The sequence below is a fragment of the Trachymyrmex cornetzi genome, unplaced genomic scaffold (assembly GCF_001594075.2).
Source record: "Trachymyrmex cornetzi isolate Tcor2-1 unplaced genomic scaffold, Tcor1.1 scaffold56, whole genome shotgun sequence".
Taxonomy (NCBI): domain Eukaryota; kingdom Metazoa; phylum Arthropoda; class Insecta; order Hymenoptera; family Formicidae; genus Trachymyrmex; species Trachymyrmex cornetzi.
In genome coordinates, this window is record NW_017299871.1 from 2,317,169 (window position 1) to 2,330,419 (window position 13,251).

The following is a 13,251-nucleotide window of genomic DNA, read 5'->3' on the forward strand; positions in this document are numbered from 1 at the left end:
TAACTTTTTGTGGGAGGATGATGGAGCAGTCGCGTTTCAGCGAGAGTGGAATAATTGTGGAATTCTTGTTTTTATACGACGAAGTAGATTTAAATGTCGAGACTGACTGTTTTGAGATTGACTTGCATTTGATAAATCTATCGCGGATAGCAATATTATTTAATTTTGCATTGGTCGCTGCATTGAGGGTTGAATATGGTTGGATCGCACCCCGGAAGTTGGAACCTTGTCTCCTTGCATACGTTCCTGTAACGACGCGGTGCGAATACGCGCACGGGCATCCGCAAGATGTTTTATTTATGCCATCGTCGTGATATTCGTCGTGAGTCATGTCGGTGTCACGGTGAACGACGGCATGGCGTCGGAGATGCTTTTGCGTTACTGCTCATACGCCCGATTATGGCAGCTCGTAGTGGTAAGTAGGATTTTGCGAGACGAAAGTTTCCTTGCTTTAGCGAGAGACGGCTACTCGCGTCGTTATTGCGACGTTTAGGCGTAGCAATTTTCGAAACCGAGTTTGATTGACAAAAAGCCTTTAAAAACTGTCCGGAACCGACTCGATTCTCCTAGAAATATGCTGTTAAATACAAAGAGATATGTATTTTTTTTATATTAATCCATTCTTAGATTTAAGGTGAAACAATCCCTCGAAATTAATGGAGATAGGAGCTTTTAAAAATATTAGATTTTTGAAAAATCTAAATATACAATTATAAAGTATATGAAAAAATTATAAAAAATTTTGTCTAAAACATTTTTCTATGCATCTCACTGTTTCACCGATGATCGATAGGAATTAAATATGTATAAGTGTTAGCTTTGAGGGGTTGTTTTATCCCTTAAATCTAAGATTGAATCGATATAAAAAAATATGTATCTCTTAGATTTATGTTTAACAACATATTTTAAGGAGAATCGAATCAATTCCACAATTGCGACAGATTCCTTATTTTACACTCTTCAAACATTCCCCAACAAACAATTCAACATAAGAAACACACAAGTCAAGAGAAAGTTAAGATGACTTTATTTTAATGTCATGAAAGTCAAAATTATAAACTTTTAGATACAAAATTTGATTATTTATTGACAATAGGAATTAAAATAAAGTCATTTTGATTTTTTTGTTGACTTTTATTGTGTGTTCCTTGCGAAATAAAACACAGAAGTCATAATAAAATCATAAGGACATCATCGCGATCTTATTTGTTCTTGTAAGTTTATTTTTAGTATCAAATGACGTCATGATGACGTCTTATGATATCATTATGACTTAATTATGACTCTGTGTTCTACCCGGAAAGTTGAAATTATTTTTTATCATTTTCGCGTATCAAAATGATGATAAATAACGTTTCAACTCGTTTGCTGATTATATTCATAAAATTCCAAGTCAGCTATTAGATCCGTTCATTGATCCATAAAATTCCAAGTAACCTTTTTTTTTAATATCGTCATGAAATATTTTAATTCGATAAATGCTGTCGACAAATATTAAAATCTTTTGGCTCTCTTCATTTCAATTCAGCCGCTTGATTTATCATATCGTACCTTTCATAGTTTATTATAGGTATAATCTTCACAAAATTTATTGTCTCGTTTTTACTTCTGTCTTTTGTGCTATTTCATTTTTTTTACATTATTTTACTGTCATCAGATTTTGTATATATTTATATAAATTTGTACATACGATAAAGTTATTATGTATATACTAGCATTAACTTTACTTTTTAGAGTCCAGCCTCCATTCATTTTAACGTTATTAATAAAAATAGATTCTGTTAAAAATTCTTTTTTGTTCAGTATCAATTTATATACGTACATATTTAATGAATCTAGACTGAGCAGAATAAATGACTTGTTTTAATAAAAACTTGTTTCATCGCAGAATATTGATTCACGTACGTTCGCTTTATCGTTCGCTCGATCTAAATCTTTACGACGAGGAATATTTTAAATATATTACAAAGTTTAAAAAGTACATTTAAAACATACATTATAATTGTATATTTTATATAATTAAATGTTTATAATTACGCTTGCTATATTCTCATATATTTTAAATATTTTACAATTATAACATATATTTTAAATGTACGATGGGCAACCGATATTGTTAAATTTATACGAGAAAATTTAATACATATGCTTGCTATTTTCATATTTCAAAAATTTAAAATATATATTGTATTTTAATTGTATATTTTATATGTACATTCTAAAATTTTTTAAATATGAGAATAGCAAGAGTGTGTTAAATATTCGGTTATAAACTTTTTTTTAACTTAACTCCATTAGCTTGACTTCACTAATTGTTACAAATACGAACAATAAATATGATTTAATTACTCCATTCAGATTCATATATTTTTATAATAACTATACACTATTACATTAATTATTGCGACGTAATTTTGCCACTGTAGGGCTGTTCGCGTTCCTTGCACTTTTTGGACTCAGCATCTTCGCTTTTTCTCGCTTTAACACCCGAATTATATATATCGATTTCATTTTAAATGCAAAAATTTTTGATGATTTCGAGCAGCGCGAACAAGTCTCGATGTCTCGTCGAGTTTGCAGACTACCGTTTTTACCGACAAGATAAATCGCATTGCCACGTTTAGATGGCGTAGGTAGACACAATTTTGACAAACCATCAATGACGATAGTTCACGACAGTCCACGAGATATTGTAATTGGTTAATAAATATTAAATTGTATTATTAGCGATATCAAATTAAGAAAAGCGATTCTCGATTGAGCAGGCACAATAACGAGCCTTTTTGCTACCCCTTTTTTGGTAAATGCCTAAACACGGTTATAATAACCGTGACGTCATGATTATCGCCATTTTTTATTTGTGTCATTTGCTGTTGTCGTTGTAAACTGGTAGCCGTCATCGCAAATAATTTGCTAGATATCGTCGTGCCTCGCAGATTTAATTAGCTTCGATTGTTCGTGCATTTGACATATTTATAGGTGAGTGAGAAACAAAGCAAGCGTATCATATTACACGATATTGAGATCATTGTAGCGAGATCATCGTTCCCGATGTGATGCTAATAATTTAAACTTGTCATTTGTTATTTTTCGTGACTGTATTTTCATCGTATTTTTATGTTGCGTATGCAGATCCTCTTTGTTTATTAACAAGACTGAGCGATGAGTATTATGTAGGTTGATAAACGTATAAATAGAGCTTGTTCAGAAACATATGCGTAATTTTTGAGGTTATGGGTGTGTACCTGTTACTTATTTTGTTGATTTCTGTGGAATTTTTTGCAAGGAGATTCGTATTCTTCATATTACTTTATTTTGTTCAATCTGAGATCCTATGGATGATGATCGTAAATTGACAAAACGTTCGCATAGAGATTGTGTTGGTGGAACAGATTAGTCAGAAGAAGTCCTTGTCATTTTTTCAGGACTATGGAGGGTGGCGGTGCAGGAGGAGAAATGGGTGGACCAAACAATCCCCAGCAAGCGGGTGCAAGCAAGAAAATGCAGCAGACTCAGGCCACTGTAGATGAGATCGTAGGTATAATGAAGGTTAACGTGGAGAAGGTGCTGGAGCGAGATCAGAAACTCTCAGAGCTCGAAAACCGTGCAGATGCCTTACAAACGGGTGCGACGCAATTCGAACAACATGCCGGCAAATTGAAACGAAAGTACTGGTGGAAGAATCTGAAAATGATGCTCATCCTTGGCATCATATGTGTTATAATTTTAATCATCATTATTGGTGAGTACGCGACACAGACTTGTGAATCTGGCGTTAACGCTTCTGACCTCTGCATAGTTACATTTGTTTTTTTTTCTTCATCTTTGTGATAGCTTCGGTTGTGCCAAGTTCATCTTCAGACAACTCTGATAATACTCCAAAATGATAGCGTTGCACCAAAGGAAAGACACAGGTGTTACACCGAACAACCATCTTCTCTCTTAGAATAAGTTATATATTTGGTAAAGTACGTACAAGGGGAATTGCCAAGGCTGGAGATGAAGCGCGAATGTGAATCATCATATTTGTAATGTCATACGCACAAAAATTGGGAACAAAGAGATCATATTTTTGAGACTTATTATTGTATTGGAGTCCACACGATTATTAGACTAATAATCAGTATTAATACAAGTGGCCTTCCTTTTTTTAAACATAATAATAAAATAAACACTGGGATATTCTTATGATGTTAATCTTGTTACAGCAATGCTTATTATATTATATGAATTATACATAATATATATATAATGTTTGTACTCTTTCCGAGCGAGTTCTCTTAATATCTCGATTCTCCTCCAGCCTCCTGCCATCCGTTCCATCACACGTAATTGAAAGTAGACCGAGCGAAATTGCAGTTCTTTTTATAAAGTAATTATATCCTACGCAATTGTCATAATTTCCTTTACTGACAGCACCATGTCAAATTGTCTTGAAGTCGTTAAGAATATTGTATGAGTCACTTCACGTTTTCTCAGCGTCATAAAAACGGGTGTCAGGCTGAACAACGGTGATCCGCAAACCGCATATTTTTTATTGTGGATTCCCCTTCGGATTTTATATTGATTACGTGTCTAGAAAATATCGATCACTCATAAATATTTATGTCTCACCGCCTTCCGCTCTGCGGTTCGTAACAACGTTGATTTCATTAGATCGAAAATTATGCACATTCGTCGATAAGTAATTTCTGCGTTGCTAAAGTTCAAAAATTCAGGGTCGTTCTTATTGAAGAAGGGGAAGGTTTGTTTAATCAAATGCGACTGCGTCAATTGCATCATAAAATATAGAAAAAAATTACACGCGATGCAGGTGCACGATAAGCGTGTATATGTATAGAAGAGGGAAAACCTTTAATCCTCTCTCCAAAGTAGCACAGTTCGTACGAATACGAAGAAGTATTTGGTTCTTTTTGCCATCGTGATATAAATTATGCAAAATTTGTTATATATTCTACGTAATACGTATGTATGATCATAACATATTCGCTGTTACATTAATAGCGTATTTCACTGGCAGAGCTGGTGCGCACTCAGTGCACTTTAAAGCTGTTGTACACAAATCGACATAAAAATGTACGTTTAATAAAATTATAGAAATAAATTAAACCACGAAATCCTTAATACATTTTATTGTGATATTTGATAAAATATACAATGGGTATTTTATTAACTGAGATCTCTCACTTTTACAGTCAGATTAGGTTAATGTACAACAGCTTTAATGCGCACTGAGTGCGCACCGGTTGTGCCAGTGAAATACGCTATAAGTAAAATCAGGTCATTTTTATTTTCAACGATATCGTATACTGTTGATAAGAAGCTTATATACCTTATATATAATATAATTTTATTTGAAATGTTATTAATTTAGTTTATACTTGTGTTTCTACCAACTTAAATTAATTTCAATAACATTTTAAATTATTTTATATATAGGATATAAGCTTCTTATTAACAGTACAATGTCGTTGAAAATAAAAATAATCTGATTTTTAGGATTAAAAAAGACGAATAATAAGTTGAGGCAAGATTAAAATTGATCTACTTGGGGGATCTTGGTGGAAACTATGACGAGCAAACTTGGTGTAATCTTAATGAAAACGGGCATTAATATTTCATGTTGATTTATAAATAAAAATAACTCGATATACACAGAAATAATTTGAGATACCTCCCTGATAAAGGAAGCAGAGCGTGATCGATCGCTATCGGGTATTACATTCTCACTATTTATCTCTTCAATCATCTGATCGCGATCGGAAGTATCGTCGACGACCTCGAAAACGTTATGTGAAAGGCAAAATTATCGTGTCCCTTTGATAGTCAATTAGTATCGTTCTCCCGTCAATCGACATACATTCGCGAATCGTTCGGTGAATTCGCGACGGTCAAGGCCAATCGCTCATATTTTGTATGTATAACGTTCATTACAGTGAATGCAAAACGTACTCAAAGGAAATTTTTATTTAAAAAAACCTGCAAAAATAAATATTAATTAGCAATTTTACTTTTTATTTTCGCTTATTTTTAAGATGTTAATAATTAGACTGCGGATATTTATGCAAAATACTTAACTGAATATTTTGCATAAAATGCATATTTTGCATAAATTGCATATTACATTTACAAATGGCAATCTTAACCTTTTTACTTTACTTTTTAATAACTCTTTAACGAACAGCGATCGACTGCTGAAACTGTCCGATTGTTAATATTTAGTTAAGTATTTTGTATAAATATCCACAGTCTATTAATAATGTTTCAATTATTACACATATTTTTAGCTAAAATTATTGAGAGAAATATACAATCTCTCTCTCTCTCTCTCTCTCTCTCTCTCTCTCTCTCTATTTTATGCTTTCTTAATAAATTGCAAATTAATGTTTTCTTTGAAAGTAAAATTTCTTTTGAAAATATCTCTCTTGTACGAATACTTTTTGCACTTTGGAATTTTAAATCCAATACGAAGGCATGTGGAAAAGGAAAAGGTCATCGCCCACAGCCTGGCTCATTAGATATCTTACGTTGAAGTTGGGATTCTCGCATCGTCTTTGATAAAGTCAAACTACGTTCTTTTCCTCGAATTAAACATTCACGGGGAAATGTCAAGCCTCTCCTTTTCCCGCTTTCAAGTTGATACGGACGATGTTTATTCTTATCGTCGCGCAAGTCGCTCGAGTCTTTCACTAATATTATCAGTCGTCGTGTTTATAGAAGAAATGTTTGACAGTATAAGGCTGTAGTTACGATTTGCAGTACAACCTGATACTATCTTGAACCGTCGGTTATGATTTTATCGGCAGTGGCGGCGCAAAAGATCGAAATGATTCGCGTAGTGCTTATCGCAGAATTAATTTTTTTATAAAATTCCCTCTATAAAGCTTTTAGAGAATAAATGTCACTCTGAATAATGAAATCTCACACTCTTGAAGATTGAAAATTGAGCCATTCTTTTTTAAGATTGGCTCAATTTTCACTCTTCAGAGTGAGATTCTACTCCGAAGAATTCAGAAATTTTATTTCTAAGAAAATGTAAGATTATTAACTACATTGAGAGAATGTTTGTGTTAGAGTTTATATATAAATTAATTCCTAAAGATTCCTTAATGATACAAAATGTTAAATATAACAGGGCAATAGGAGTCAAGCATAATTCTTGTGCAAACCAATACAGTTAACAAAACAACTTTATTAATAATTAATCCGCTTACATTTCGGCTCACTTTTGAGCCATCCTCAGAGACAATATGATGTTGTAATTACAAAAAATTTTTTTTAGAGTTTATCCTGAAAATATGATCGTGGGACAACATTGTATTTCAAACAATTTTAATGTAAATTTCTCTCATTTATTAATAAAATTACAATAAGGTATAAAATAAGTTTGATTAATTTTACCGAAGTGCATGATAAAAATCTTTAAAATATTGTATTGTACCACAACAACCATATTTTCAGAATAAATTTTAGAAGAAAATTCTCTCAGTGTAGTAAAATTAACGATATTCGCGTACTGATTTTAAATCGTACGATAAAGTTTCTTTCCTCGTCGATAGAATAAAAGTCGCATAGTCCGCTGAAAATCCGCGAAATCCACGTAATCTCTGCGTTTCCCACAAACAGCAAGACCGCGTCGAAATTTGGTTGCGAAAGTGTGCGAGAGCGCGGCAACTCGTTACGCGATTTTACGTCAGCGAGCGTCGCGCGAATCCGAGGAATCGATCGTATAAAAGAAGCGGACGGCGGCGACACCCACTATCGTCTTCGCCGCCGTCGCCGTCTGCCGCCGATGTAGAATTTTGAATTTCCTGCAAACACACAGAGAGTGACTGAAATCTCGGCCGCTTCATTCATACACCTATCAGTCGGCTCACGACCGTCCAGCCGGGCAGTCAGAGGCGCTCGCGAAGCGTGCGCTCGCTGCGTCTCGCCGTCACGAGCGATTTCGCGCCGCATCGTCGCGACGATCGACGATCCTTGACTGAAAAGCCCCGCACTCCGCGAGGTAAACCACGTTCACGGATCCGGGTGATATTGTTGGTTCCTCACACGAGCGATTCGAACCTCCAGACGACGTCTTGGAAGATCATTTCGCCTAATCTTCTCTCCTCCGAATCCGGTAATTTCGGAGAGACACGGATTTTTTTCAATAGAACATCTCCCAGAGAAAGAGTGTGTTATTCCTTAGGTAGTTTAACGACTGTCACGTATACGTCTGTCTGAAAGTGTTCACATTTTGGGATCTTCGTCCAAACAGAATTTCGCGAAACACTGGAAGAACAGTCTCATGGCTGCATTAATTCGAATCCTGGTTTAAAATGGACAAACCAAAATTTTCTGGTTGAATTCTTGAGTTGAAATAACCAGAATTCTGATTGATATGATTGTAATCTTCTGGTTCGTTCGACCAGAAATTTTTCAACCGGAAATTTTTCTCAGTGTTCGGAAGTGAAGTAGAGGATTTTTAACTTCGTGTTGCGCAGAGCGATAACGCTGAGTTACGTTATTCGCGTGCCACTATCGTGACGAGCTTATTTGGCTCGCAAAACGTTCTCGGCGTCAATATTTACTAGTTCGAAAGTCTATCTCGTTTGTTCGAACACGATAACGTTTTGAGTCGATCGAGAAACGCGCAGGTTCGATCATTGGATTCGATATTTTTTAGTCCGTGTCATCAGGATTCAAGTTCGTCGCGTTTGCTGGTTGATCGCGCTGCACAGACCGGTGTTTGCACAGTGACTGGACGATATTTTCAGCTTTTCTTTATCATTTGCCCGCGGCTGTTCTCGCACTACGAAAGCTACCGACGACGTCCACGTGATCGTTGTAGCACTTTTCGCGCGTTTTCTTCGAAAGCGCGTCGTCTTCGCGATTTAAATCTTGCGTGCGCAAGAGGTTCAATTCGATTTGGCGCTTTTCGTCGCGTGGTTAACAATTTGAAAATATCTGCGTATGGGTTAATAACCTAACGAAATACTCGCAAGTGACAGGGTCATTTTTTGAATGTGACCTTATCGGTGCAGTAAATTCGGAGTAACTTGCGAAGTTAACGGTGTCGATTGGAAGCTGTCGAAGGAAAGTACGTATAAGCGAATTGCTCCAACAACTGGTTCCTAGTGTCCTGCACTACAATGCGAATTGTAATCCGACCAATAATTGACAATTCTCGTATTAAACAATAACATTTGGCATTTTTGTATTCCAGAGTTTTATTTTGACGGAAGATTTTTTTTTGCATTGACCTTTCGTTCGATTCTCATGCGATTTTGTTGTCGATTATCGCAAATCTTGACATTCTATCAAAGATCATAAGAGCTTCGAAATTCTCGAAAGAAAAATAGAAACGTCAATCTATGACGCAGATTGTTGTGCATCCAAAGTGAAGAGTGTCATCGATGAATTGCCGCCGCTATAAAGAGAAGGAACGAAGAAGAAGAAGAAGAAGATCTGGTGTCTTTGACGAACTAAGCGTGGACCAAACTTTCTTCATCTTTTTTGAATTTCCGCCCTCCAGAGACACAGTTTTTTGGAAAAAAACGCTAGATTCATCTACGATACTTCCCACACTCATCTTTCCTCTTTTTCCCGACCGTTCTTATCTTCTCGCCACCTTTTTTTAGAAGCGGTTTTCTTGGGGGATTAAAAAATTTTTCAAATTAATCATTCTCGTGAAATAACAAGTTAAAATGGCATCTTCCAGTCGAAGAGAAAACGAGGAGTATGGATTAGGATATCAGAACACTTTGGTGAGTATTCGTTTGAATTTCATGATAGTTGATAATTAATTCTGGCAGATTATCATAAGTTAATATTAACGACTATCATTAATGTGCAATTTTACCTGACAATCGGTCGCGAGAATTTACGAGGTTATTTTGTTATCCGGATAATACTTTCGAAAAAATACTAGAAAACTTGTAGAATGAAGAAATTTATAAAAGCAAGTTCTTTGAAAGTTGGGGAATGAGCTGTTAATTTTTTAATTTTTAATACAATATAACTTTTATACGTACAATTAATTTTTAGAAATAACTTGATTATACGAAGAAGAAATAACATGACTCCAACTATTACATAATTTTATTACATAAAGTTTAAATTAGGTATATTGTTGGTTGTAATTTAGTAAATTAAAGACAAATTTCTTTCTGGAAACGACGGATCAAATTTATCCGCATTATAACAGGACTAAATTATGAGATATTGATAATATAAGTTCATGCGCAGACGAGTTGAACGAGAGACGGCACTTAGAAAGACACTTAACAAGAATTACAAAATTACCTGGAAGTAATTATTAATTATTCATAGAAGAGATATTTTGTTTTTTAAAACCTGAATCTCTTTGTTTCCTCATTGTTTTGTCTAATTGTAAATAAGCAATGTTTGTTTCATAATATTTAGATAAAATCATAATTTACGTGATTTTTCAACAGTCTATAATTATCGTCGCAAATAATTATGTTACAAAAATGTTAATACTTTGGTAATACTAATAATCCTCAAGGAACCTCACGAGGATCAACTTTTACATAAAGCTGCTAAATATCACTAATTATACGTTGACTTCATGAGAAGTCTTATATATGATCTGCAGATTCTATTAAAATATTGGAATAAACATTTATTCTGAATGTTTCGCATACGACTTGAAAATAATAGAATTAAATCTTTATCTGCAATCGTATTTTTATTCCCTTCGTTCAAATCGTTTTTCTAGGCTTTCAAAAAATGTAGAAAAATTCAGGGTTTCTTTCCAACATCTCTATTATATTACCATAATTTTTTTAACAAGGTATTTTAGGAAGGGATACTCCGCCCTCCTTTATTTTGGAAAAAATTGAGAGAAATTTCGCTTGTGCAAAAAAGACTCAGATTGCAAGTGGATAATTAAACAATTATTGAGATAGTCAGAGAATATTATTTCTCGTCTTCTTTTTAAAATGCATTTTCGTTCCTTCTTTTCATCTTGAATTTTCTACTTTCGAACATGTCAATGCGTTAGAAAAATAATATTAAATCTTAGACACAACTTTTTCCAACTGTCGCTAAAATTGTAAACGCGAGGTTCGCGCTTTTCAGCGCGGCTGTTAACATTCGTTTCGCCGATCTTTGGACGCTCATAAATTATTATCAGCCATAATAAAATTAGTGTTTTTACGGCTTATGATTTATTGCCGAAAGAAATAAATATTGATAAGGAATACCAATAATCGAGGCAAGGAAACTATGACTAGACTTTTCACCAGGATGCGTTTCTGACAGATAAATTTCCGGCCGTGAATGGAATCGAATATACTCTTGGCTCTCTCTTGGCAAAGTCTAGAATATCTTTATTATTTCTGAACAGGACTTGAAATATATTGTTGCAATATTTTTATTGTTGGGAGAGGAGACGGGAAAGAGGGAATGTAGTAAATCTTGCCAATGATGACGCATTGCAAGGGTTGAAAACCTATATCTTTGTCTATTTTTGGCCGAAATGCCGCTAGTAGTCACAAATAGTTATCTTCTGTTGCGAATCTCCTACCGAGCGATTCAAAAATGCTCTCGAAACTTCTGTGATATTTTTTTTAAAAGTACAAGCAGCAATTAAATAAGAAAATATTAGTAGCCATTCATAATCGAGTTTATAATCGAGTAGCCAAAATTCTAGAGTTTAACGTAAACGTTTTTTAATGTTTATAATAATATTTTGAGCTCGTAATTCTATTAGTATGCATTTGTTTTCATAATGTTCGAAAAATTTATAAGAGAGCTGTTGGTGTTCCACTTTAAATCCTTCTTTAAATTAGAATATTTTTTACGATTTATACCGATTTTTTTTCCATATATTGATGAACACCGAGCTTGCGCAACAATATGTCTTCTTTCTCGAAGTTCTTATTTCGTATTCAAGTAACCGTATAATTTTTCGAGTAGCAAACTTTAAATTTACGTGCAGGATGATTTGACTCGTAGTCATATTTTACTCATAGACACGTTCGCAAAATCGATAAAATACGTTTTGGATGAACCTGTATATCAGTAGCACGTGCTTGACTTTCTCGCGTGCATCCTCGCGCTTTCTTACGATGCGATGATCGTCGACTCGTACGTCAGCAGCGGAAGTGCATGACCCAATAGAAATGCATACTCGATTATTGCAATGAAAAATCCCACTGACGTGCGTAACAAACCTACAATTACAATGAACACAAAAAAAAGATTGCTTTTCTGTGATCGGATCATAAATATAGTAAAATAGGCATAATTTTTTATCTGTGTGTCATTAACGAGGTTTTAATATTTTCAGGGTGAGTTAATATATACAAATGGGTTAATTTTTATTCGCGGTTGCATTTTTTATATTTTAATATATGCATGAAATTTTACATTAATATTTATAGTATTACGTATTTTTTATGATATTATGCATGATATAAATACATTAGTAATAACTGCGAGAAGTCGGTATAATGTTTAGAAAGTTGAAATGACAGCATTTCCGATCGGCTTGATACTACGGATGTAGTTTCACAGCGAATGCATATCATATATCCTTTTTATCAGAGAAATCTTATTATTTAATCTACTTATGCGACAAAAGTAAGTATACGTATTTCTGTATCATTCGCAAAATTTTGCATATCGACATTCTTTAATTCGTTGATTATTCCAAAGTTGATTTTTAATTATATTTTTGCATAGATTTATATCATTAAATTGGAATTTTTTTTTAGTAATGTATATTATAAATTAATCAATATACTTTAACGAAATGTAAATTATTTACAACACGCTTCTATTTACATAGAACATGTTTAAAAATTCAATCCGCAACGCTGAAATGGAACGTGATAACAAAAATATTTTCGCGCAACCTAGATCAATGAAATATACTTAAATTCAGTCTGAGATTGCGAAGTTTGTCCAGCTGTTGCGAAAAGGGTCACAGATTCTAATGCCGCTCTCTATTTCCATCTGCTCTCTTTTCTATTTTGCAACGAGTCGGTAGAGAAGATCCGCGAGATCGCTTGTCAGTGCGCCTGCCAAGTCTGCCCGGGATTTTCAGGCTTTCCGCGTGCTTCCGAACGAGATGACAATGCATCGTGACCTCGAACGCATCGCCATGCGAAACACCCCGTGCAATCGTGTAATTCTAACCGCCCGTTCGTCATCCCATGTACGTGCTGGTGTACGTCACTTGCAAAATTTTTCGCATATGCACGCTCTTTGCGAACTCGCCGCCTTAGTCACAGATGCAAC

At 34.5% G+C, this 13,251-nt stretch overlaps 2 protein-coding genes across 5 annotated transcripts in view; both read left to right on the forward strand.

Annotated features, from left to right (window-relative positions):
* Positions 1 to 305: 305 nt before the first annotated feature.
* On the forward strand, positions 306 to 4,207 carry Syb (Vesicle-associated membrane protein synaptobrevin). 3 transcript variants are annotated; one of them, XM_018514798.1, is made up of 3 exons: positions 306 to 415; positions 3,426 to 3,742; positions 3,835 to 4,207. In XM_018514798.1, the coding sequence occupies exons 2-3, from the start codon at positions 3,430 to 3,432 to the stop codon at positions 3,885 to 3,887; spliced, it is 366 nt and encodes a 121-aa protein (XP_018370300.1). In that variant the 5' UTR covers positions 306 to 415; positions 3,426 to 3,429; the 3' UTR covers positions 3,888 to 4,207. The 3 variants fall into 3 exon arrangements, with proteins under 3 accessions (XP_018370300.1, XP_018370299.1, XP_018370298.1); XM_018514797.1 differs by lacking the exon at positions 306 to 415 and adding an exon at positions 2,791 to 2,979; XM_018514796.1 differs by lacking the exon at positions 306 to 415 and adding an exon at positions 3,061 to 3,173.
* Positions 4,208 to 7,768: 3,561 nt separating this feature from the next.
* Positions 7,769 to 13,251, forward strand: part of ClC-a (chloride channel protein 2) — a 33,320-nt gene continuing 27,837 nt past the window's right edge. The window contains exons 1-2 of one of the 2 annotated variants that reach the window (XM_018514969.1): positions 7,769 to 8,122; positions 9,366 to 9,749. In XM_018514969.1, coding sequence (XP_018370471.1) covers positions 9,690 to 9,749 — 60 coding nt within the window. In that variant the 5' untranslated portion in view covers positions 7,769 to 8,122; positions 9,366 to 9,689. The remainder of the gene's footprint in view (positions 8,123 to 9,365; positions 9,750 to 13,251) is intronic. The other variant, XM_018514970.1, reaches the window with a different exon arrangement.

Coding starts and splice junctions, on each gene's coding strand:
- Syb (XM_018514796.1), top strand. Junction 3,743..3,834: donor AATTTTAATCATCATTATTG/GTGAGTACGCGA, acceptor TCTTTGTGATAG/CTTCGGTTGTGCCAAGTTCA.